This window comes from Chiroxiphia lanceolata, chromosome 1 (assembly GCF_009829145.1).
Source record: "Chiroxiphia lanceolata isolate bChiLan1 chromosome 1, bChiLan1.pri, whole genome shotgun sequence".
Classification (NCBI taxonomy): Eukaryota; Metazoa; Chordata; class Aves; order Passeriformes; family Pipridae; genus Chiroxiphia; species Chiroxiphia lanceolata.
In genome coordinates, this window is record NC_045637.1 from 30,158,007 (window position 1) to 30,181,722 (window position 23,716).

Consider the following 23,716-nt stretch of genomic DNA (forward strand, 5'->3'; position numbering starts at 1 on the left):
TCGAAATGAAGAACTCAGGTGTTGCTCTCCAGAAATACAGGTATAGGGAGGATCAGATATTTTAGTTGTTAACATGCTGTCTAAAGCACATAATTAAATTTCAGAAAAGGAAAACTTGTCCCTAACCAAGGTCAGATCAGTAATGGCTTTGGAAAACAGCTCTGGTTTTCCTGCTACTGGGGCTGATGCACAGTAAGAGCAAAGATGTAGAATTGGCTTACAAATTAACCTTGTTTAGACTCTGTAATATTCAGATTTTTGTTGCCCTGAAGTAATCAAGGGCTCCATTACAAATGCCTTGTTATACTCTGCAATATGAGGACAGCTGGCGGGTCAACTACATTTTCTGGGTTTTTTTACCTCTTTAAAAGTTGAAACAGTTTGCTTTTTCCTGTTGGTTTTATTTCGCATAGACATTTTTCATATCCAAGTTATGATTATTCCCCCCCTCCCCCCAGCTACTAGAATGAAATTAACTTAGTTTATCTCTCAGTCACATCGTGACTTATATTGCTTTTCATTAGGGAAGATTTCCATGTACAGACAGGATGCAGTGGTTAAACAGGGTTTTTGAAGAAGAAAATATAGATTACAATAGATGTAAACAGCCTCGACATGGGCTTCCTTTTACCCCCTCTGACTATTGTCACAGCTTCCCCTCATTCAGTTCAGTGGTGGTTGTTCTTTGTGTGAGACCAATAGATAGGACTGATAGATCAGCAAATGTTGTGTTTATGTTTGATCTCTTGTGAAATAAAAATGCAGCTCTGGATTGTTCAGATTCCTCATTTCCCTTACAGCAACATTGCTGCTCTACAGCCTTCAAGAACAGAACAAAAAACTATTTGGAGAGTAAAGAATTTTCTACAGCCTGTTCTTATTTTTTTTTTAAGGAATTTCTGCTCTTTGACAAAGTGAGATATTTTTCTTCAAAAGAAAATAGACTTGGCAATACACACCAAATTCATACAGGAGGAATGCTTATTCACTTTTAGAAATGCTGCTAAAAGTCATGGTGCCAACTACCTCTTTAATTCATCCTCATAGAATTGGCAAGGTAAAAACTTGAAGGGCTTGGAGACCTCACAGTACCAGTAATGGCAAAACTGCTCAGGTATTTTTAGAAAGAATATGCTCATACCTTGGTGCTTCTGGAGAAGGTATGTACAGCAGAGGGTTAACTCCCTGACACACTGAAGTGTCTTAATTAGAGCTTGGCAAAGAGCCATGGTCAGTAGAGAATATGCAGTGCCTGAGACAGTAGCAGTAACTAGTGGTTTGATCCTCTGGCGAGGTCTCCTGCATTCAGCAGCACTCTCTGCCTGTGCCTACCTGTTGTGGGAAAGCAAGATGCTGCTCAGACCTGAAACAAAGCACCCAAGCATTTTCCCATCCAGCTTCACCATTGTAGACTTTAAAAGAAAGGACATGGGGATGTGGTGAGGGGGGAGATACCTGTCAATAAAAGCAGCTTTGCAGCGACTCGCTGCACATAGTGGCCTGCAGTTGAAGGAAGAGCAAGTTGAAATGGCAGAGCAAATCTGGTTTTGCACAATGTAGAGAATGAGTGCAATACTTACTTTAAAACAGAAAAATGGGAGAATTTGAAGTTTCAGGCTGAGAAGATTTTTTAAAAACATTTATGACCTCTAGTGATTCTTTTCAAATTGGGAATTACTGCATGTTTTTTAAGAATGAGGATGATTTACTTGTAAGAATTATTAATAGATACTTCTTTTCCAAGATTATGGCCTATTTACAGTCCTGGTGGGAAAAATATAACATCAAGTTGCCCAATTAATCCTATATTATCATAGGATGGATGGTACAGATTAAATGGAAAACAAAACACCAAACCTGTTATTTAAACATGAAATAATAGAACTACTTATAATGTCAGGACTAGGTTGCTGGATCTTAAAATGAGAAATGCAGAGATAGAGACTTGGGATAAAATTGAGCTGATAACATTGTATCTGTAGAGACTCATATTCAGAGAAACCGTGGGGTAGGTACTTCTCTAGCTGGTGTGTCTGTAAATTAGACAGGCATGGTTTTCACAATTAAGAAACCCCCCCGAATTTGTAAGACTGCATCTTGGGTTCTGCGTGAATATTGAAATGTCCCATACCTGTATTTGAAGAAAAATGTGTTGTAAGTTTGAGGAAGTTTCCGGAGGTGGTAACAGTAGTTGAGCTCTTCTGTCTCTCACTAAATTTCGGTGGAAATGAAACACCTAAATCCAGACTGTGAAGGTCTAAAAGTTATCTTCTTTTAGGTGCAACAACATCAATAATGCATTGCAGTCTGACTGTACAAAAACTCAGTACCAAAAATAGTCTTTACTGGTATTAATATTTAGTAATAAATAACAAGATCAAATAAAAAACACACTTTAAGTAGAAATAGAAGAGCAAAGTCCATACTTAAGTTATATTTCTGTAAACTGTTTGCATGTGTATTTGTTTATTCTGAGGAATGAAACAGGTCTATGTGAATTTGTATTTAGGCACTTGTAAAAATAACATTTTGACCCAGTTGTTTGAGACCAGTTGTTTTGTGAGAGAACTTCCGAGGATCAATAAAGATCTACCATGAGAAAATATGTATTGGAATTTATAATGAATATTTATAGTGAAAAATTCTGTAGCTAAATTATTTGAAAATTAAGTATATAGCACGTTTCACTCATACTTTAAATGTTTAATTCAATATGTTTTGTGAACAGAAGAGAAACAGTGCATGTCAGAAGCTTGACATCAGCAAGTGTTTTTGTGACATCTCAGTGGCCTTCTGATAGCAAATTAGGAAGTCAGGAGCTATACAATACATGCAAAACTCATTTTAAAACCATAGTGCATGATTGTCAGCAGGTAGTTCATTGTCTGAATGAAAAGATTCACTGAGTTTGCTTCCATGGGACGCTGCCTTGGGTTAATGGTACCAGTATTTTCGTTATTGATCAGGGTGATGGAATACTGAGTGTGCTCGTTAAATGTGTAGGTGATGCCCAGCTGAGAGGCTGCTAATCCAGTTTCTGGTTCCTTTAAACTGTAATATTGACTTTAGGTTTGAAAATTAAGTTGACAAGTTGGAGAAGGGGTCTGAAAATAAATATTGGCAATCAAAAGGTACAGTTACAAAGTGTTGGACGTATGCAGAGTTGGGAATCAAACAATAGGCAGTGATTCTGCAGAGTTAAACCTTGATGTTACTGTAGTTATGAAGCTATGTATGAAGAAAGAAAATCATGTGTGTCCATTCCTCCTCCCACTCCAAAAAACAAGTAATAAGGAATAACTTTTCTAGATAAATAGCTTTTCTAGATAAATATAAAGGGGTGGTTTTATAGATGTTATTATTATTACGATGACTTTTTTCACCCTTCCCCTGTTGGTGATCCATACAGCTTCCTTCTCCATACTTCCTCTCCATCTACAGTTGTTTGAGAAACCAGTAAGTCTGTCCTTTTGTCAAGAGAATTTCTTAGGCCAGGTGGTGGGACAAATCCTCACGTGTTGTAAAATGGGTTGGGAAGATGGCATTGTCTGACCTGCCTTCATTTTTTTGGGAAGAGCCCCATAGCTGCCATCGTCGTGGTGTATCTGTGTTATCCTGCAGTAAGGAGATGTAGTCACTGGTCAAAAGACACTCGTGGCGTTCCACACTACTCTGTGAGCATGGTTTTAGTTCATTGAAGCACTGATGTTGAGTGTGACCCTCTGCCACGTCAGATGAACGTCAGTCACAATGAGTTTTTGGTGAATAAAGTATGTTATCGAGGGTTTCCCTGAGAATAAAGGGTTAGCTATGGAAAAACTCTTAGCTACGCCTATTCAGTCACAGGAAGTGTACATTTTCAATGTAGGATCTCTTGGTTTTGATTAAGCTGTGTTAAAACAAGTGCTGAGTCAGTTGCGTGCATTTTAATAGGTATAAATACATGAAAGGAGTAACAGTTTGTTCAGCATACATTTTTCAGTCACTTCTTCAGGTTTTTATTACTTCAAATGAGAGGCAGTACAAGTATAAAAAATTTAAATTGTTTAGAAAATTTAAACCAGTTAAAACAAAGTTGCATTCTTGGTGAGAAGAAAGAACAAAGTTTTGCTGAATTACCTTCAATTTAGATTTAGACTTAATTTTTACATCAGTATTTTTATACCAGTGATTTTTAGAACATTTTCATTTTTGTTTGAACAACAGAAAGTTTCCAGGGCATCTGTGTTTTCCTTTTTCAATGACTAAGTTTTTCTTCCAGGTAAGTGGTGAGATTCCTGGTCTTTGAATGTTTTGGTTTAAGTATAAGGGTAGCTTTTAAAGACTTTACTTCCCTTTAATTGCATCTATTTAACTCATATCTGGAGATATTTGAAAATAATTGAGGTTTTTAAGGTGTTTTGAATGGATGCAGAACACAGAAGTGAGAGGAAGGGAAGGACTTCTTAGCTGAGCTGTTCCATCTGCCTCTCTCCAGCCTGCCTGGGAGCTGATTGCCTAGCCCCAGAGCCTCTCATTGTGGTTGCCTGTGGCTTCTTGTGGCAGAAACAAGAATGTAAAAACAGCCATTTTGGGTAAGGCAGCAGTACCTCTTACAGTACCCAGTCTCCAACAATAGCCAGTCCCTGGGAAAGGTTTATGGACAGGGCAATAAGGGAGCGGTGCTTTTGTTCAGCTTCCAGCTGCTTGTGGCTGGAGGGTCTTCCAGAGCAAGAGATAATGTCCTTCTGGTTAATAGCCCTTCACTGGTCTCCCCTATCCCAGTAAAACACTCCTTGAACTTCTGTCAGTTGTTTCACCACCTGCAATAACTTGTGACAGAGTATCGCAGCCTCTGTGATAAATGAAGTTATTTTTTTCTTAGCTTATCGTGCCGATTTTATTTAATGCCCACTTACTCCTAAATTAGAGGCAACAATGAACCATTTTACTCACTCGGTGTTCTCTGTGACTCAAGACTCAAATGCATTCCTGTTTGTCACACAAACTTGAGGTTTACCAGGGGTCAGGGTCGGGGGGTACTGGTCACACCGTTCAGTCCTTCCTTTTTGAGGCTGAACAGTCCCAGATATTTTTCCCACTGTTCTCTACACAGTTCAACTATATTCTCTTACAGGAGAGAGGATAAATGAAGGGGTCACTTTTTAAGGCCGTTATTTTGTGCAGCCGCATAAAATATTTTCTATTTAGTTTTCTTTTTCTTAGGTAAAAGCAAATGCTCAGTTTGGTTTTTGACTGCATCAGAGTCTGAGGCAAATGTTTTCTTTAAAATCATGTCTTGTAACCCCACAATCTTTTTCCTGAGCAGTAGATAGTAGTTTAGTGTGCACACGAAGTCTGGGTATTTTTCCCTCAGTGTGCACTGATTCACACTTACCTATGGTGAATTTCATTTGTCACTTTATATCCCATTCCCACTACTCTGTGAGGTGCTTATGTATCTCTTTGTGACTAACGTTATTTTTATTAATGTAAATAGTATAACCTTCTTACAGATTTTAAGGGGAGACAGTTTGTATATAGATTGAAGTATTACATTCCATGAGACTTGACTGACGATTTCCCTTTATTGAGAAAATTAACCACTTTATTCCTGTTTTTATTTATGTCTTTCCCATTCATCGATGTTATGGTTATTGTTCTTATTCTCTGACAGCTTAGTGTGGTGTTCTGTGTGTGGTGGGGTTTTTTTATGATCTCCTTGCAAGAGACCCTCTGAAAACCTCTGCAAATTCAAGTAAACTGGTTTGAAATGATGCAGATCTGTAGTTTGGCTCCTTTCAGCCTCGCACCAAACCATCTAATCCCAATTACACAGTCTTTTAGTTTTCCCACTGAAAAGGGAGGCAGGAGGGCCTCTAATGACTGCCTCTCCTTTCCTTGTAGAAGCTGGAGTGGATCTTTGAACACCATCTGGACAGACTGTGGTAGTACTACAAGGTAACCAGTGCCCTGGGTTAGGGAAAGAGTAAAATGAAATTTTGGGCAAATCAAGTGAGTGGGAAATCAGATATGTGAAAACCTCAAAGAACATAAATGGGATGCTGGCAGATATTGCTAGTGTGCTTTAAAAGTCACTTTTTCCTTGGCACCTGGGTCATTCTTGTCCACGGCTTGAGCAGCGTTGTGTGATACAGGAGTGTTTAGGGAAGCCAGAGAAGCAGTTTCTTTCGAGTTGTCCCATTGATTTCACTGTAAATTTGATCATGCAGCACATCAGAGGTTGTTGGATAAGTTAAACCACCTTGTTTAACCACAGGCTGCCACTTTAGCCCAGCCTGTCCAATGAGTCCATCTCCTAAAGTTCTGCTCTGTGCTTGCATGTGTACTGGAGTATGTCTGTCTCTCATAGACATGCAAGAGTGCAAATATATATCTGCAACTTTTAATTTGCTATTAGCTTTTTAAAAGAACTTAGTGTACTGGTTATTAGAACCTGTCAGTAAGAGATTGGACACCAGCTCTCATGGTGGGCTCCGTGTGTGGGATTATTTTGAAGGTAACTGTTAAATGAACACTTGGATCAAGTAGAAGGACTCTAGAATATGGCACATCATAAGCTGTGAGGTCAGTAATGTTATATCAGTAATATAAATCAATGATAATCACAATTATTATGATGTAGTAAATAAAAACAAATAACATTCTTAACAGATATCCAGTCTGGAGTAAATTTACTCAGAAGAAATTAGTATGATTAAAGCAATGAATTCTTTGAAGTCATAAAGCCCAAGTCATCACCTTCATATTTTCTGTCTGATAAGTTCTGGGATTATTTTTGGTTCTGTAATGTCTACTTTCATTTCATTACAGACACAACTTCATAAAATATTAATAGTAAGGGGTGTAGGATAAACCCTTTGTGTCTTGTTCCTTGCTGACTTATCAGCAATGAGAGTGTTCTGGAAGTCATGGTCAGCTGCTGCTGCAGAACCAGCAGATGGAGAGCAAGAACGCTGCTCTGTTTCTATGTGAATATGAAATAAGGAATTCCTATTGTTTGATGAGGAAGATGGTTAAAATGTAATAAACCATCCAATACCATGATTAGAAAATGAAGTTTGAGAAGGTTTAATTCTGAAAAGATCCACTACAGATACTGTGTGTATCCCCTCAAGTCAGTTATTTTCTCCCTTAGAGTATTAGATGTAATCAAAACTTTATGACTGGGCAAATTGGCATTTAATGTGTGTAACATGCAATCTAGCAGCGTGGCCAGCTTATCCATGAACAGTTTATTTTAGCTTCTTGCACCCTGCAGCTGATAGAGGGATATGATCGCAGAAGTGGTGCTTGTAGTAATGCTTTTGTTTTACCCGGGCTCGAAGTTGGCACCTGTCAGATGTATATTGGCAAATGATTATAGTTATGAAAGTAGCAGTACAGCCTCTTTCTGCAGGCAAACACCTAGGGCAGCTGGCAATATAGCAAGTATCCCATTTTATCAGTCAGTCATTTCCCTAACAGCATATCTCCTGTTCTGGTAATCCTCTTTTCTTGATTTGAAAATACAACTTTTAGGCATTTTGCAGAAGGTTGCTTTATAACCAACTTTAATCATAGCAGAAGCATTAATTATATAGGGAACTATGTGATGTGTACTGACAAAAGTATAAAATTTTTCTTCAATATTTTTAGTAATAAATCAGGTAACCTCTAAGAAAATTAAAAGACACATTTTTACAGTAAAAATTTTGATTCACGAGAAAAGCATCTTTTATTTCAGGTCATAATGAGGCTGTTAAAAATCTCTGGTTGGAAACAGTCTGTGTACTTACTCAGGATTCTCACTTATGGCAAGAAAAACTTTTTATTTAAAAGAGCTCATCTGTGCACACTCATGTTATCAAACTTAAAACTTCTTACACAGAGTTTTAATAGGTATTTTGTGGGCTGTTCACAGTAGTGAGCCTCATGTTGTATAGTCAGTGCATCCAGGCTCAGCTGCTCATAGTTTATAAACCCTTAAGGTTTTAGTCACTTTAAGTGTTAGTTAAGTATGATGGGATAATGGTACAAACTTCACTTTGAAGTTTAAAAGCAGTTTTGCCCACACCCTTCTGTAGATTAGGGCCGGTGGAGTTTTGTTTTATTAGGTCCCATCTCCTGCACCCTTCACCATGTACGTGCGCACATTTCGGTAGTGCCACAAGAGGCACAGCTAACACCTGTCGCAAGCAATCCACTCGTTTCTCTTTCTTTTTCCCAGGGGTAAAGTTTCATACAGAATTTTGGTTTTACAGCATTTAATTTGTGTCTCATTTGTGAAGTTTGCTTCCTAGAGGGAGCCCCAGCTGAAGGAACGCAGCTTGCCTTGAAGCACAGAGGTGTGCCATGGGGTAGTTCTCATGCAGGCAGGCACTCTTTGCAGAGCCCGTGTCTTGAAGACTTAGGTTTTCACTTGGGAATAAATAACTCCACGTGCTTCAGTGTCAAGAATACCTTTAGATAATAGAAATCTGCCCACTAGAAGATCTCTCATATATATAATAATGCCCTGTGTCTTGAAATACCTCTAAGTCCAAGGGATGAATATCTTCTAATAAGTACTGTGTTTCATAAGTCGGTGTGCTGATCAAAGGTGAGATTTGGTGAGCTCCTGGTAACCTGTTTTGCCAAGGAACTTCTAGCTGTTGTTTCTCAGGGGTGGCCTGATGCCTGGAGGAGTGATGGTGCTGTTGCCAGGTGCCTGTTACTTACCTGTCTCCCATTCTCCTGTAAGCTGGGAAACGGAGTCTTTGGTTGGTTTGATGCAGTCCCAGAAATTAGCAGGAAAATGCTCTTCACAGGAGGTGATGGAACTCGAGTGCTCTCCTCAATTCCCAGCATTTAGAGGAGGTCTGATGGTTTTGTCATCTAAGTTACATTTGTCATGTACCTTTGAGAAGCAGTAAGAAAGCAGAATGTCTGAAAATTACTTCAGAAAAAGGCAGTAACCCCGCTTGGCCAGTTTAAGATGTATTTTTTTCTGAGCTCAGACCAGTATCAATTATGAAATGACATTTTTTTCAATATCTTGGTGTTGGATATCACAAGTTTTATGTGAGAACTTAGTGTGGTTGGGACTTTGCTATCTGTAATTAAGTTTTTCTTCACTGAAACCAGTATGAGTCTTCCAGTCAAGAAACGCCCCAAGGTACAAAACCAGGAAATACATGGGTCAAATTTGCAAAAGTTGGATTGAAAACCCTTTAGGCTTGTTCATTGTTTCCTTATGTATTCAAGGTTTCATGGACCTGCTGGAGCGGGTCCAGAGGAGCAGCATGAGTATGATCACAGGGCCAGAGCATTTCTCCTGTGAAGACAGGCTGAGAGAGTTGCGATTATTCAACCTGGAGAAGAAAAGGCTGTGGAGAAACCTTATAGAACCTTCCAGTACTTAAAGGGGGCTACAAGAAGGCTGTAGACGGACTTTTTACAAGGGCATTGATTAGAACAAGGGGGAATGGCTTTAAGCTCGAGGAGGGTAGATTTACACTGGATATTAGGAAGAAATTCTGTCCTGTGAGGGTAGTGAGGCACTGGAACAGGTTGTCCAGAGAAGCTGGGGATGCTCCATCCCTGGAAATGTTCAAGGCCAGGCAGGATGGGGCTTTGAGCAACCTGGTCTAGGGGAAAGTGTCCCTGCCCATGGCAGAGGGATTAGAACTAGATGACCTTTCAGGTCACTTCCATGATTCTATGATTGAAGGAGGAATCTTGATGAGTTGTTTAATTAGTGGTGGAAGGATGAGCTTGTGGTACCAAAGGAAGATTCTGGATACCTGTGATAAGAACCAGAGCTTGCAATGAACTGGAAGCAAAACTGATGAGGCTGTTCTGAGTAATGCTGAGATGGTGAGTAATTCTTTAAATTATATTTAAGTAACTCCTACAAAAAACTGTCCTTTTTCCATCTTTTCCTTTCAGAATTAGCTTTCCATAAACAGTCATGATTTTTGCATTCTTGTTTATTTTAGAAAATTAGACTGCTTTAAGGTGCCATGAAGAGCAAAGTGGGATAAATGCATGGTGACAAGAGTATTGTCACCACTGATAAGCCACCTCCTTTATTGATCTTTAGGCAGAGCACAGCTGTCTTCAAGTCAGTTTAGTAATTTGAGCCATTGTGGACAGACCATACCAAGTTGAATCACTGAGGTTTGTTTCAATGAATATCTAATTCAAAGGCATTATTCAGGTTTTCTATCTCGGGTCTGTTATTTGTCATTTTTTTCACTGAGTTAATATTGGATCTGCATTGCATCTCAGTTAAAATACTTGAAAAAGGTTGCTTTTTCTCTACCTTCTGCCTTGTATTTAAGAAAAATCACACCTTCAAATTAAAGATATGTTAAATATTCTGCCACATGTTTATGCTTTAGTGACTAATTTAGTATGATTAAAGAGGCTCCTTTTCCCTTTTGCTTGTATTATTGATATACTTTTCAAATTAATTTTCTTTATTTTCAAGGGGGAAAAAGCTTAATACTATTGTTAATTGCATAAAAGAATTAACATTGTCAAATACCTGCATTTAATTGGATTTGGAAATACCTTTAAATATATCTTTCATGCTTCTCATCCCACACACAGGGTGGGTGCAGGTTTTCTGCCTGCAGTTTGACTAGAGGACGTTGGGTTTCATCTTGATAAGGGCTTGAGCACGTCAAAAACTGAGCTCACAGGCAGCTCCTTCTCACCAGGAGCAGGGATGTGAATACATGAGTGCCGTGCAGTGTGTATCCAGAGTGACAGTAAAAAAAATATGAGGGAGAAAAAAAAGAAAAAAAAGAGAATAAAAAAAAATGGAAGTTAAAAAAAAGACTGGCTGCAGCCTGCTGAGCATAAGCAGCTGCTGCTCTCTGTCTTGTGCTGTGAGAGCACCTTTCTGACAGGTTCTCAGGCTCGGCTCTGAGGTCAGTGCAGGATTAGGATGGGAACCCACTTTGCCTATCCTGACAGCTGCAGTGTTTAGTCACTGCGCGGTGACTTCAGCCCTGTGGCTTCTAAAGAATGTTTAATTAGTTTGCCTGCTATCAAAAATTATCTCAAGCAGAGACACAAACATATGTTGGAATTGAAGAAGACATAGGGGGGCTGGTGAAGGATGGTATCCAAAATATTATGAAAATTTTTTTATATAGGCTGTTGAATTTTGAGTCTGATTTTGCGTTTGTGAGTTTGAGTGCTTTATTTATTTATTCGATTTCAACTTATTGAGGATAAAAAGGGAACTGATGCTGGTTTTACAGACATAGTTTTGATTTTGGGTTTGATTTGTAATCTAAGTGTTGTATCTGGTATTACCATATTCTGCATGGTCTGTGTTTTGGCATGTGGAAGTAAAATTTAAAGTTTTCATAGGTAGTAATCCCAGACTGAAGGGATGCTTTCGTTATACATAATTATTTTTGAAACGTCCCCTGAAACCAACATTTCTTCTCTAATGAAAAAGTATGTTGAGGCAAACAAGTACTCTGCTGTTCTGTCCTGTGGAGTAAGAGCTTGGTGGGAACTTGAGGAGCCTTGGGAAGACACAAGTGCCGTTGTGCGAGGAGAGCCAGCCTGCCTCGCCAGCGCACTGTGAGCACAAGCCAAGTTGAGCAAGTTTGTTACAGATAAAAGCATTGGATCCCTCCTGCTTTCCCTTGGGACTGGCAGCGTCTTGCTGTAAATTGTGACTCCATCACCGCCTGAAATACTTCCTGAAAACCCAGCTCTTTTCCAAATAGCTTTTAAAACTGCATGAAATGGATCAGCGTACCCTCCTTTGTAAGCTTTCTGTAAGACAACAAACTGCATTTGAAGGTTAAAAGCCTTTTCACTTGCTTAAATGTTTAGCTGCTTGGCTTGTGGTGGGAGTAGAGATGCAGGAGGCGAAATGTGGCAGCACCCACCGGGTTTCACAGCCAGGTACAAGATACAACCTGCAGCCACTGCTTCCACTCGGCCAAACCCCATGAGAATAGTACTCCTGTCAAGGGGCATTTTCCCACCAGGAGGAAAGCTAAGGAGAGGGAGCTAAGGAGAGCTCATTGGCCTGTGGGGTGATTTGCTGAATATTTAGGTCAAACTAGAGCAGCAGAGACTGCAGCACAGAAGTATATGGATACACATTCATAGGAACCCTAAAGGCATATGCCCAGCTACCCTGACTGCAGAACAAATTGGGTTTTTTTTTCTATCCTTGTCTTTTACTTTTTTCTTCCTTTCTTTTATTGACTTGTCTTAGAAATTTTTTTCTTCCTACCATTTTGATTGTAACCTCTTCGTAGTATGTATAATAGGCCTATGAACCTCAGTCCATATTTATTTAGTGAAAATTGTTCTGAGTTAACAGGATCTGTACTTTTTAAACTACATCCTGAGTAGCATCCTGGCCTGTTTTTCATCTTTACTTGTCCTTCCCTTCTACTGTTTTAAGCTCAATTAATTTTTCATTAAAAATAAGTTTGTAGGCTTTTTGGGCTAGGAGTTGTTACACCTTGCCTGTTTTGTGCATCCTCAGAATAAAATACTTGTTCCTGTTTATGATCTTAGGTTCATACGAAGGGTTGATGACGTTGTAGGGAAACAGCCTATTGTGTATTCTAGTTTGTATGAATAACTGTCAGTAAGATGTGTCTCTGTACAAGTTGTCATATCAAATTACTGATTTCTGTCACTGACTTTGGAATCCTCATGAGGAATGTTGTAAATATTAATGGAACGTGTTTTTCAACATTCCACTGCTATAACAAACTATTATTCCCATTTTATGAAAAAAAAAAATAAATTACAGCATGGAAATTGTAAGATGCTCATGAACACACTTTTTTTGGCAGGAGTAGGAAGTAAGTGAATTTATAATTTCCGTGTTTTAACCAGGAGACATTATTCTTCCTGGCTGAAATTTTATCATAATTGCAAAGGACTCTTCTGATAAATGGCATAAATGTTGCTATGGCTCCCCAGCATCTGTTTTCTGGCAGTTAGACTGCAGAGCAGCTTGGAGCTAGTGAAGCATCTTTCTCTGCTTGTGCCAATTTGCAGAACTGTGATGTAATGGAGGGTGTCAGCAGGATTCTTCTCCTTTGCTTTACAGTGAGAAGAACTCAACACTGCCTTCTTCCTTAGTGTTTAAATGCTTTTTTTTCCTTACTTAAGATTTTTAAGAATAAGCTAGGAGTGTTAATACCGAGTAACATACTACATAATAGCATGTTATTATATCATTGTCCCTCAGCCAGTTGCTAGAGTTAAATATTGCCTGATCTTTTAACAAATATAACAAATATTTCTGAATGCTAAAATAGAAATGCTGCATATGGTCCTATAAACAAGTGTTTTCTTACGTTTTGGATACAAATACATGGAGAATTGCATGTCTTTTTACAAAAATATAGGTTTTGCCATAAACCCAGTAGTTATTGTCCATTGCCTATCGTAGTTGTTTAGTGGGCTTCTTCTATTTAAGACTTGTTCGTAGGGAAAGGTTACTATTGAAAGTTTAATTTCAGAAAAGTGAAAGCTAAGTAAGAGTATTGAACTCTTCTTGAGAAATTGTCCTCCCAAACTGTGTACAGATTGCAGTTGCCACTTGTAGATCATAACGAAAACAGCCTGTATAAAGTAGCATAGTTATTATGCTGTGAATAGAGGAGTAGCAGCTTAAGACTGTTGTCTTCTCCACAGAGTGCATATTGCTTGTGTACTTGGCTGTAAGGGATTGGCCTGTCTCTGCAGTGCAACTGGGAGTATTTATGGGAGATTTTGCTACCCAGGGCTCTATGTTCTGCTGGCACCTGTTGTTTCAGAGATTGGTGGAACAGTTTTGTTCTTATTTCTTCCCTATCCTGTACATTTTCCAGTTTTACATCTGCCACTATTCCTGTTGTGCCTCTGTGGTAGTGAAATGGAGAGTCTTTAGGAGAGCAGCAGAGTACCTAAAAGCAGGATATTCTAGCCATTATTTCTCTAAACATGACTAAACTAGAGAAAACCCTAAAATGTGCTAAAAATCTTCATATCCTTCACTGGTGTTGATTGAGAGAAATCATTCTTTTCATAGAACTGATGTGTGTTTACTGCCATGTTAGGAATCTGGTCTTCAGTTAGGAGAACCATAGAATCACAGAATGGTTTGTGTTGGAAGGGACATTAAAGATCATATAGTTCTAACTCCTCTGCCTTGGGCAGGGACACCTTCCACGAGATCGTGTTGCTCAAAGCTCCATCCAACCTGGCCTTGGATCCACAACTTTTCTGGACAACCTGTTCTAGTGTTTCACCATCCTCATCATAAAATTTTCTTCCTTATGTTCAGCCTAAACCTACTCTCAGTTTAAAACCTTGGGCCCTTTTCCTGTCACTACAGGCTTTGGTAAAAAGTCTGTCCTCATCTTTCCAATAAGCCCCCTTTATATGTTGAAAGCTGCAGTGAGGTCTCCCTTGGAGCCTTCTCCAGGCTGAACAGTCCCAAGTTTCAGAGCCTTTCTTTGTATGACAAGTTTTCCAGCCCTTCCCTGAACCTGGTCTGACAAGTCCATGTCGGTTGTTTTGGGGACCCCGGAGCTGGATGCAGCACTCCAGGTGGGGTCTCAGCAAAGCGGAGTAGAGGGGTAGAATCACCTCCCTTGGCATGCTGCCACTGTTGATGTTATCTTTTAGCTTTTATAGTTTGCCATTCCTCTTCTGCTTTAAGTAGTTGGCTTTTGAGACATTTTGAAAGCTTTTGCTTGATTTCTTCAGCTGTTATTTCAATGTACTTTAGCATTCAATGCAAGAGATGTATCCCAGAAAGAGGGAAATGCCGTTCCCATTTTGGGGAGAAATTGAAAGAATCTTTCATTTGCAAGAGAGGGGGCAAGGGAGTTCTTGACTAATAGAACAGTGGAAGACAACGTTTTTGGTAGTGAATTAATTTTACCTTTGTATGTAGAGTATTGATGAAAATGCGCCATGTCACACACTGGTGCCTTCCCTTTCATTAACTGTGTTGTGCGAATGACAGGGAATTGAGAAGGAAGTACTAATTATCAACCACAGTTTTATGTATAATTGGGCCTATAATGAGAAGTGTGAGTGGTCTGTTTACTGTGTGCTTTAGTTCTGAAACATAAAAAACACAGCCAACAGCACAGCGAAGAGCTGTCTTCATAACTTTACTCAATTTGATGCCAGTGTTGATACCAAAAATTTATTTGGTATTAAACCAGTGCATTGCAGGCATGTATAATAGTACCAATCATTTAAGTGTACATTGTTTCAATGTATGTAGTTATATCCTCAGTTTGGGGGAAAACCAAAAGATGGATGGAGGAGATTGAAACCACAAAAGCCTATCTGAGTTTCTTTCGTTATGCTATGTGCTGGTTATGCCCTGTGCTAGTTCTGCCTGGTCTCTATTCCTCGTGAGATTTTGATGGGGAGGGCTTTTCAGTGGAATGAATTGCACTGTCTTTGGACAGTCATTACTCGTGAACATGGTCATCTGCTCGTCTTGTATAAAGCTGTTAATGTTTATGTTAGTGCTGGGTTTTCTGCAGTAACAGTATTCTTGAGCAGGATGTAGGCAAGTGAATATGAATGGTTCCTCTGAAATATGGCATCTTCCAGCAAGGGCCTGTCTCTGAGGTATTGTACTGTGCTGTCATCACCTCGAGGGACTTGACCTGAGGAGACTCAGATGAACAAGAGGACCTGAGGTAGCTTACATGATGGGTCATCGCGCAGCCACAGGTCGCTCGCTGTAGCAGCAGACTACAATGCTCACTCATTCATAGTGACTTTGCATTAAGGTGACCAAGGCTGGGACACAGAGTATTTGTAAAGAAGCTTTATTCATTTTCTTAGTGTGCCATTTTCAGTATATGATCTTTGAGCTTCACCAAAAGCCTAGAAAAACTGAGGAGGGGTAATTAGTAATACTATGAGGTTTTATTTTCTTCGTAATTTTTTTTCTACTTGCCTTCTTTAATAATACGAAGAAAAGCATAGGACATCTTTGTCTAAAAAACTTCTTGATCAATTTATTTCTTTTCTTTAAGAAGTGCTGTGTGATATAATCCAAGGGGATATAAAATATTTCTGATGATTTGAAGGTAGACAGTTTCCATTATGTATCAGGTATTTCTTAGGGGAACGTTTGATTACAAAGTTTCTAGTAAGTCAGTATACAAGTATTGGTTGTTGCTGTATTCTGCCAGCAGCCCTGGTAGCTGTTAAGTTGCATTTATACCATTGCCCAACCAGTAATTGTGTATTACTAGTTGAGAATAGAGATGGCAATTTCTGAATGATTTTCCATTCCCAGACGTTTGTTCAGAAATGAAGCAAAAATGACAGAAAGGTGGGTCATCTCAGCTTTAGCTAAATGAAGTCTGGGATGTTCTAGAGAACAGGGGGAGACATGGTGTTGGTGCTAAAGATTACACCATGGGCCTGGTCAGAGGTACCTGACAGCACAGAAACCTACCAGTTGTGCCAGCCCTGTGCTGGTTCTCACAGAGTTACTGGAGATTCCCTGTGCCTGAATCGGAGCTTTCCAACCCAGGAGCATCCCCTCGGTCCCACTCTGAAAATGAGACCTGAATTTAAGAGGTGGTTAAGTTAAGAAGAACCTATGCTGTACTAAGCTCCTCATCCTGTCTTCTGCCCTCAAATTTACCTTCACTTCTGATTCTTGTCCTGTGTTTCATCCCACCCTTGTGCCTCATATACTGAAGCCCACTTCAGTGTAGATCCTGTGTTTCTGAGACATCTCCATCTATTTTCCAGTTATGTACCCTTTCTTCCCTGTTTCCAGCTCAGAGTCTGGTCAGTTCTGCTGGCGCTGTAGTTGCCCTTTCAAAAGGAAGGGGATCAGAAAGCTCCTTGTGCTAGTGATTACATGCAGTTTCTGTACCAGTTTGAGAATATAGCTTGTTCAGTGTTTGTCATCAGCTGCTGAATATCGACGGAGATTGCTTTTTCCCAAAGCAGTATAAGCTGCATACAGTATTTATTTTATGCAGTGAATACAGACTACTACATATGCCTACTGAGTCAGAGCAGGGAAGCAGGGCATTTTTCTCTAATTTGTATGTGTTGTGCACTTCTTTCTCACGCACAAACATGCTCAACAAGCAACCAAAGAGATCCTTATAGACATTTTCACAATCTGGCCAGCAGTTGGGAACTGAGTGCTTCATTTTCATGTTAAATTTTTTTTAAGTCCCTAATATTGTTTAATGCAGAGAAGGAATGGTATTTATGTAATGAACAGCAATGCCATGCTTTGACTAGTTCATGAAGAAGATACAATTCCCTATTTCTTCTTGGCATTGGTAGGATATCTCTATATTAGTATGCTTCACAGTCACAAATGAATTTAATTTTTCGGGATCCTATGAGCAGAGAGGCATATTTATCCCATATTTCTGTAACCCCAGTTCACAAATGGGCAGCTAAGGATCAGAGATTAGGGATGCAAGTATCTCTTATAAATTCTGGGACTTATGATTACACAGCTTGAGCCATTTCATCTTCCATTTCTCCTCTTACTTTGATACCTAGCACTCTTCCTGCAGCTGTATGAAGCAAGCAGCTGCCTTTGCAATCAGAGCCAGTATTAGATACTGGCCTGTGCCTCCAGCACTTTTCCTTCAGCTGCATAGGCAGGCAGGCAGCTGCTTTTATGTATTAATATGTAGAGTTGGCATTGGTTATTAAGGCAGCTGCTCAGTTGTCCTTACAGCTGGAGGAAGGGTGTTTCCTACTAGGAACAGCTCATAAGAGTGGAGAGACTTCAAAACAAGAAGGGTATACCCTGCCTTTTCATCTCTAAGGTATATTGCTTAGGGCTATGAAACTGTTTGATTTCATTAGGAAGTGTAAACAATTAATGGAAGCAATTGAGTACATTGAAATTACCTACCATTTTTTCTTCTGCATTTTATGGGTTTGGGCTGGTGACAAAGTCACCCTGTGACTTGATAATTTTTTTAAGCAGAAAAATTTTTATTGCTTAAATTTAATCGAGTTGAAGTTTTGTACAGAATTTAAAAACTTCCAGCACTGTCTTTTTTAATTGTAGAATTACTGTTAGGATCTCTTCACAAAATTTTTAACATTTTTTTGTGATTTGCACACACACAGAGGTAAAATGCTAAGTAGTACATGTCCATCATTGCTTGTAGTGCTTGGCTGTTTGTTCAGGGTACTTCCGTGGAGTTTGAAGACTCAAATGAGTTTGAACCTTGAGCTCTTACTTCTGCCCTTATTTAGAGAAAAAGACTGAGAGCTTGCATTACGGTTTGTGCAGCCTTTGACAGATGAAAACTCTACTCTGCTGTATTTCATCTGGGCATCAACAGCCAGTGGCAGCTTGGTTTTAGAAGGCCTTGTCCATATGAAACTTCCTCCTGTCAAACTCTCAAGTAACATAAGGCTTAGAAGAAAAGAATGGGGATTAGTGAAAAGCCTGAAAGTGCTGTGTGTGACATAAAGCCATGCCATCGTTGGTAAATGACATAAAGCCCACCACTAAGCTACTTCAGACTTTGTGGACAGCGTTGAATGAAGTAGCAAAATTCTGCAGAGAGCACCAAAGTGTTTCTTGAAAGAGGAAAGCAGCAGAGAGAGAGCAAGCAAGGCGATATTTAATATTCTGTTGAGTGGGCAAAGCAGGCATCAATGGTGCAGTAGTGTGCACCTCTTGAGGCTCTAACAACCTTTCATACAGGGCTAGTGAATAAAGGAGGTGTTTGAGGAGTAAATAGGAAAGTGTGAGAGGATCTCGGTATTGACAGGAGCACGTTCCTCCATGCTATTGGGAGTCCTATGCACCATGAGCTGCTCATGGAGTGTAAACAAACACCTCTTGGAAGAATGTGGCGTGCTTTTCCTTTGATGTTGCTGAGAGGTTTTGGAGTATGTGTAAGAAGTAGTCTTCCTCTTTTTCACACCCACCACCTCACACCACAGAGTTAAAATTACGTTCTGTTCTTTCCTATGATATTTGCAGTATGTAGGGTGAAAGTGGTTTTGTTTTTTTTTTTGGCTATAATGAAAATCACTTCTCCCTTCAAAAGTCTTCAGACCAAAAGTTAAGTTTGTCCAATACTATTTCTAGGTGCCAATTCAAAGCAACATTATTACTGAGTGTAATTTCTCCTTTGATATACAAATGAGGTTCTTTTGATGTGGAGTGGTTGTTCCCATAGCAAAGCAACTCTTCAGGGCAGTTCATTATTAGCAGGCAATTGTTAAATGTATACATCTGTTTGTACTGCATAGGCAAAAGTGATTGTGGTGATACCTAAGTGAGCTTGCCTCGTGCACTGTTTTGTATCTGTTCCTTGTCATGCTGAATTCTGTCAGATTTTGAATACTTGAAATTAAATGATCCATCATTATTTTTCCTTGAGTCTGCTGGTTGTTTTTTTTACTTTCTGTGCTGCAGAAATATGTCAAGTATTTCTGGAAGAACATTATGTTTTCTTATGGAGTGTTATCCTGCCCTGCTTCTGGGCAAAGCCTCGAAATTTGACAGGGATGGCCTTCGTCAGAGAGGTGCCTCATGCTACTTGCTTGATAATCCATGTAGACTGAGCTAAGGTAGAAGATGCTTGGACAAAAAAAGAATGATTGGCATTTCACAGTCCCTTGATCACATATCAGTTGTATGATTAGAGGATCAAGTATCATTTTAATGTTGGATGGTAGTTTGCTTAGGGTGATTTCTGCAGATGCCAAGAGTAACAGCTAGTAGTAGTGCTGATCTTCTCAGGGGAGGAAATAAAAACTGAACTCACATTTAGAAAAGTTAGGCTCTTCTTTCTACTCTATGCTATCCTTTCTATAGCAGTAAAACCAGTGATATTGAATAAAACTAGAATGTTTACCTATTGGACTGAATAGTCAATGTTGGAGAAACTTCATTTTGATCTTTAGATTTTGAAAGCTCTTTTGCCACCTTAACTTTCTAACAGCTTTCCTTCATGCCATAAATGCCAGAATGAACAAAGTATTAAAGGAAGTTTATTTCATTGTTTCTTTTTTAATCATTTCAATATGAAAATAATTAGTGCATGGATTTGAACCCTATTTCTAGTATAGAAAATTGTTCAATTTTATCTTTTGATCTTTCCTGGAGGAAGAACAAAAAGAAGTTGGCTTGGTTTAGACAATTTACTTAGACAATTAGCTTAGATATTTGGTAAACAAGTTCAGCTGTTAGGATGGTGAAACTGTCAGAGGGTTTACCTAAGGCCTGTTTTAAGAAACCTTTCCTTCATAGAAGTTAGATAAATTTTTGTCAGGGGTAACCTTCTTTAGTGCAAAAGATAAAACTTGATGTCTCCTCTCACCTATAATTTCTCTGGTTTTGGTCAAGTATTTAGAAAGTAGCTGGTCATTAAAGAAGACTTGCTTTTGAGGCACTTCAAGGCAAGTACAGTATTTCAATACAGTAGGTGCAGGAAACACTTCAAAATTCCTGAAATGAATATTTCTGTGTGCTGCTTGTAAAATAGTGTCTGTTTTCCAAGATTTTATATTACCTTTAAGTGACCCAGATGAATGAGAAATGCTCATAAATACAATCTCAAGGTAATCCGCTCAACTTCTTTTGTAAATGACCATGAAATAATTAGGAGTGAGATGGGGAAGCAGTTAGCTGAACTACTAATACAACTGTTACCCAGGATTGAATTTGTCACCTCAGTTTGATTTTGTCAGCTGATTTCAGTCAGTTCTTATTCCTTTCCTTTACTTGATAATTGTTGGAAGAAGCTGAGATGGGCAATCACATGATCTTATCTCTAAAACAATTTACTATCAAGTTTTGCTAAAATGTAACTTGAGTAAATATGTATCTTTGGCTCACCAAGAGCTTGCACTGTTAAGCAACAAATAAGCTCTTCTTGTGACTTCTCAACTTCTGGCCCTCCAATTTTCAATTTTTCTCATCTGTGCTAAGAAAAGCGTTTCTTATTGAAGAATGAATACTGCTTACATCTTTGTACCTGGACTGTTTTCTGTTCAAGCTAGAAAATGTTAGGGACAAAAAAGAAAAAGAAAAAGATGTGAGCATCCAGTATCACGATCATATAGCAGGATTTGGTATGAGCCTACACACACATTATAATTTAATTAAAATATGTCATTCCTTGAATATTTGTGTGTGCGCACATGCACAAACCAGCTGACTCCTGAAAGGGAAACTCTATAAGAAGGTATCTTGTTATCATCAAATGTATTGATTAGTCATTTCACAGAACCTATTTAGAAGTCAGAAAATAAGTGTTGAAAATGCTGAAGAGTTACTAACTTAGAGTTATTTTTTTCCTCATCACTTAGTATGACACACTTCAGGAGCTTGAGTTACAGGACACTTCCATGTATTAGAGGATGGCATTTTTAAGACTAATACATAAATACACTGCTACACTGAAAAATCTAAATACTTGTAGTGGTTTTGACGATGCAGTTTAGTTACCTGTGTTTGATAACAAACTGCTGACCTGCATATTACTGCACAACCTACACAATTGCTCCGCAAAGCAGTTTGCTGTGAAACTTTTATTTTGCAACATCCACAGCATGGACTAAGGATAAACCCCAGATGTTTGAATATTAAATTCTTTTATTTCATTAGTCCTCATTTTTATGGGGCTTTTTTGCGCTTTATACAAAATTCTACAAAATATTAGTACTATAAGACATTTTTAGTCCATTTTTACATGCACAATTGTTATGTATGAACATAAAATGTAGATTGTAATCAGAGTGGTGCTTGTGTTGCAATGTCAAGTGACAGAAGTGTTACGAATTTTTCTTTTTGCATCACAAAGATGGATGAGCATGTATTTCACATGCAGACTATGATGATAGTATTCCAGGAACATTCAGTGTATACTTCCTTGGTCTGTTCTCCAGTCCCTCCAGCAAAACTAATTTGGTTCCTTAAATAAGGCTGAAACATTGGAATTGCGCCTGATAAAGCTGGAATAAAACCACTGAAATAATTATTTGGATCCAAGTCTGTTCTCTATATTGTTACACAACCAGAGTGTGAGGAATTAACTGTTCGCATAGCGAAGGAGAACCCTAAGACTTCCCAAAGCCACTTTGCTGTTGCTGTTGCAGCAGTGAGGTTACAGCAGCTGCTGTCTTGCCAATACCCCAGCTCTGCAGTGGCTGGTCCCCCACTGCCATTCAGAAATGATTGCTTTTGGGGCAGAGAATCCCATGCACATATGTATCTAAGTCCCCTGCCAGGGATTTCCAAATCCCCCTAACAATAATTGCAGTGCTGGCTGAACTGCAAAACTTCTGTGGCTTCTTTCTGATTTTTACTACAGTTGATGAAGCAAAACCATCAATCTTCCATTCATTTGCCGTTTTATTGGGTGTTAAGTGTGGCACGTTGGTAAAATTCTATGTGAAATAAAGTTGACTTTTTATTTTATGTATATTTATGCAGTGTTTTATTTATATATTATAAACGGAGTACATGTAATCTATTAAAATTATTCTTATGCAAAAAGTGATATTTTAAGGTTCAATTAATTATTCCTGTTTTGTCATGTCATATTACTAGGATGATTTGATTTGATCACAACTCTTCTGCCCACTGATGAAAGACTAAACAAATTTATCAGGTATTGTAAAAGGAAAGTTAAATCAAGTATTTAAACATTTCCATTTGAGACTTTTTATTTACCATGTGGAATAAACAGTGACCTTTTTACTATCATAGTTTTCTTGTGTGTTAGTTGTGTGCGTCTATAAGGGTAGGGGTTTAACTTCACCTTAACCATCACGCTTTCTTCTAAGTTTCTTCTCAGAGTTCACTTCATAAGTGTAGCTAATGCTGAAATGAGACAGTCTGAGATGTGGCCAAGACAAGGCCCAGAAGGGTGCATGCTTTAAGAAGTTAGTTAAACAAGATGCTGAAATACTGTCAGCCTTGCTGGAGTTCAGTTTAAGGTTTGGGTCCATAAGCGTTGTGGTATGGTGGTGGTAACAGTGCTGGAGGTGCATCTCTCTGTGGAGGGACGGACATGGTGTGACCTGGCTGCAGGTTAAATTTCTGCAGGTGATAAGGTGCTGATGATCACTCCTGTAGCAGCGTAAGCCTGTACCTGCCTCCTGGTGCTCAGCCATACTCTGGGTTCTGTGGGTGTTCTATCACCCATGTAATCTGAGCTTGTCCCCGGGTATAAGAGAAACTGAATCTGACCTGCGAGACTGAATGCCTGTTTTTGCCTTGTGTAGTCATTAATGTTATAACTAACATCGTCGGCTTCAAAAGTTATTTACTGCAGATATAGGTTTTTTTTTAAAATGCACAAGGAAATCCTTTCAGAGTTGATAGCATTTTAGTGGAATTGACACATTAATAGGCAAAATCGTTTATGTGTAGTTTTTCCTCTTCCTTACGTGAGAAAACTTCCAGAATGATTGTTTCCACCCCAGGAGTATTATGGATTGCTTGGACCGTCAGTACTTTCCTTAAATCTTTTATGGAGTACAATAAACCTCCCTGTCCTTTTTATAGTGAGAGTGGTAGAATTTCACCCTCCATTTAAAATGCAGATAATACATTGTTTGGAGGAGTTTGTTTGAAAAGGTGGGTTAAGCTGGAATGAGTCATCACCTAGGTGCTTTGTGTGTGTGCGTGTATCGGGAACTTGACACTGTGGGAAAGCTGCAAGGCACCTTCTAAGGTGATGGAAAAGAAATACTGTACTACAATTAGTTTTACTCA

The 23,716-nt window shown here is 38.9% G+C and overlaps 1 protein-coding gene across 1 annotated transcript in view; it reads left to right on the plus strand.

Annotated features, from left to right (window-relative positions):
- MRPS28 (mitochondrial ribosomal protein S28) overlaps positions 1 to 23,716 on the plus strand; it is a 78,595-nt gene that overhangs the window by 37,397 nt on the left and 17,482 nt on the right. The window contains exon 3 of the mRNA XM_032681766.1: positions 5,887 to 5,940. Coding sequence (XP_032537657.1) covers positions 5,887 to 5,940 — 54 coding nt within the window. The remainder of the gene's footprint in view (positions 1 to 5,886; positions 5,941 to 23,716) is intronic.